The sequence below is a fragment of the Propithecus coquereli genome, unplaced genomic scaffold, assembly GCF_000956105.1.
Source record: "Propithecus coquereli isolate 6110/MARCELLA unplaced genomic scaffold, Pcoq_1.0 Scaffold127, whole genome shotgun sequence".
NCBI lineage: Eukaryota > Metazoa > Chordata > Mammalia > Primates > Indriidae > Propithecus > Propithecus coquereli.
Genome location: NW_012136858.1, coordinates 1,085,968 through 1,088,432, shown reverse-complemented (window position 1 = coordinate 1,088,432; position 2,465 = coordinate 1,085,968). Strand labels below are relative to the sequence as shown.

Genomic DNA, 2,465 nt, shown 5'->3' with positions numbered 1-2,465 from the left:
CTTTCTCTCCTTCCTCATGTCATGTTACTCACCCCAACTCACTCTGCTGCAGCCTCATTGTCTTGCTTGCTGTTCCTTGAACTCACCAAGCTTGCTCCCACCCTCAGACCTTTGTAATTTTTGTTGCCTTATGCCTAGAATATTCTGTCTCTAGGCTTTTTCATGTTGGGTTCTTTAGTTTCACCTCAAATATGAGCCCTTTAGCTATTATTTAAAATCTATCACACGTCACCCTATTTTATTTCCTTTACAACTTCTTACTCACTGAAATAGTTTTTAAAGTTTGATTAAGGTTAGCACAATGCCTGGCTCATTGTTGTATTTTAATAAATGTTTATTGAATGGATGAATTTGAACCTTAAAACAACCCTGTGAAGAGGAAAGAGAAAAAAACAATGCTTTTCCAGATCAGAAAACTGTAGCTTTGGCTAAAGAATCTACACAAAATCTTACAAAATCATACAATTTCGCTGTTATTTAAGTTCATTCAGTTTTGTAACTTTAGAGCTTTTTTAAAAAAATCAAGAAAACCTTTTTTCAGTGAAATACTAAAAAGAAGCCTAAAGTGTAAAACCAATCAAAATAGAGTAGAAAGCGGGGTGGAGGGTGATTTGGACCTTCTTGTCTCTGTCCCCCTTCTTCAGAGGAGATAAATTGAACCCTAGAGATTTAGAATGATTTGTCTGATAGGTTGGATCCAACTGACTGTCTTTCTCTGTCTCATCACCTCTCTCATTCATTCAATAATTACTGAGTGCCTGTTACATGTCAGGTACAATGCTGTGAGCTGGGGAAACAATTTAGAGTCAAATTAGACATGGCCTCTTCCTTCCACTAGTTGCCCCAAAAGGACAAATAGTTTTACTTGTTATTTATTGCTAAGTCATCCTCTGTAAGTTTTAACATTATGTTCCCATAGGGTACCAAGTATAACTTAACAAAGAGCTAATTTAGTAGTTTCCAGAAAAGAGCAAAATAGATAGTAAGAATGAATCATGTACAAGAAAGACACTGTCTGGACTATTATCCCACAATACTCACTCATCAAATCTCTAAATGTTGTCTTATCATGTGTCATCAGATTGTCCATAATTGCTCTCCAACTGAAAGAGATTAAGATTGTGATATGTAATTTAAATTTTGTTGTTGTTACGGTTAAAGAACAGAGTTCTACTTTGTAAGACAGTATTTGATTTCAACAGACTGTGAGGTGCATTATTATGTTGAATAAAAGCAAGAGGGAAACTTACTGATTAACACAGGAGGCATCCATCTGAAAGAAACTGGGATCCATAAAGAGGTCGAAGGCTTCTTTTTTCCAAGCTCTCCGTGTGTACTGATATCCACTAAGACTGCTGAGCAACTGAACACAGGCTCGATAACTAGGGGCATTATGTGCACTATAAGGAAGAAAAACCGCCTTAAGCTATATGTTCTAACGTTGATCATCATATTAAGTTATACACAAATGTTCATATTTACCTAAGACAAAGACGTGAAGACATGAAATAAAAAGCACCATAAGAGAAATAATATATGAATACGTTTTTTAACCAATCATAATTCAAGGTAAAAATAATGTCATTTTATGATAATTACAGAAATGGCAATAAGGAAACAGAATTTGTTTCTAACAGGCTATGAATGAATTTAAAAATCCATTTAAATAATAAGCAGTACCTGTGATTTCGGAGGTAGGGCACAACATAATGCATAATATTTACAAGTAAAGGAATAACCCGCTCCTTTTCATCACTATAGAAAACCATATCCAAAAGATGAGCCAAAACCTATAAAATATAAGAAATGAAATGGAGTATAATCTATGAACTGAAACTGATACCATCAGTATTGATTTTCAGTTTATAAGAAAACCTAGAATACCTCACAATCAGAAAAATTTTAAATTAGATATTCCTAAATCATTTTTATATTAATGGTTTTTGCCACAGTCTGATTTTCTGTCCATTGTAACTACAGGACATAAATGTGGGCCAATTTTAGTACTTCCAACTGAGATAGGGACATATTAAAAAAAAGAAAGTACAGGAACTTTCTAATGTGATAGAAACACTGAATAAATAGTGAATTTAGGACTAGAAACTCAGTGCTCTCTTTCTCTGACTCTCGAACATAAGGTGGCCTGAGAAAAACTAAACAAATTAACTAGGCTAAAGAAGTCCCAACTCTGTCAATTAATAGCTATTTGGTCGTAAGTCATATTGTTCTAATATTTATAAGGCCTGGGATCCACATCTGTAAAGGGGAAACAAAAATGACATGCAAGAATGTATAACAGGGTTTTAAAAAAGAGCCTGTCAGAGAATGTATATAAAAATGTTTGGTAAACTGTGAAATACTTTATAGAGGCAGGCATCATTAGACCACCTCCTACCATACTGTGATACAAAAGTACTTTCCTTTCTTAAAAAATACACTTAAAAAGTGCAATGCACACCACCTGA

General features: G+C 34.2%; 1 protein-coding gene across 1 annotated transcript in view; it reads right to left on the bottom strand.

Annotated features, from left to right (window-relative positions):
* Window positions 1–2,465, bottom strand: part of DOPEY1 (dopey family member 1) — a 145,369-nt gene that overhangs the window by 28,218 nt on the left and 114,686 nt on the right. The window contains 3 exon segments of the mRNA XM_012638177.1: window positions 1,042–1,103; window positions 1,251–1,400; window positions 1,681–1,823. Of these exon segments, the coding sequence (XP_012493631.1) occupies window positions 1,042–1,103; window positions 1,251–1,400; window positions 1,681–1,823 (355 nt within the window).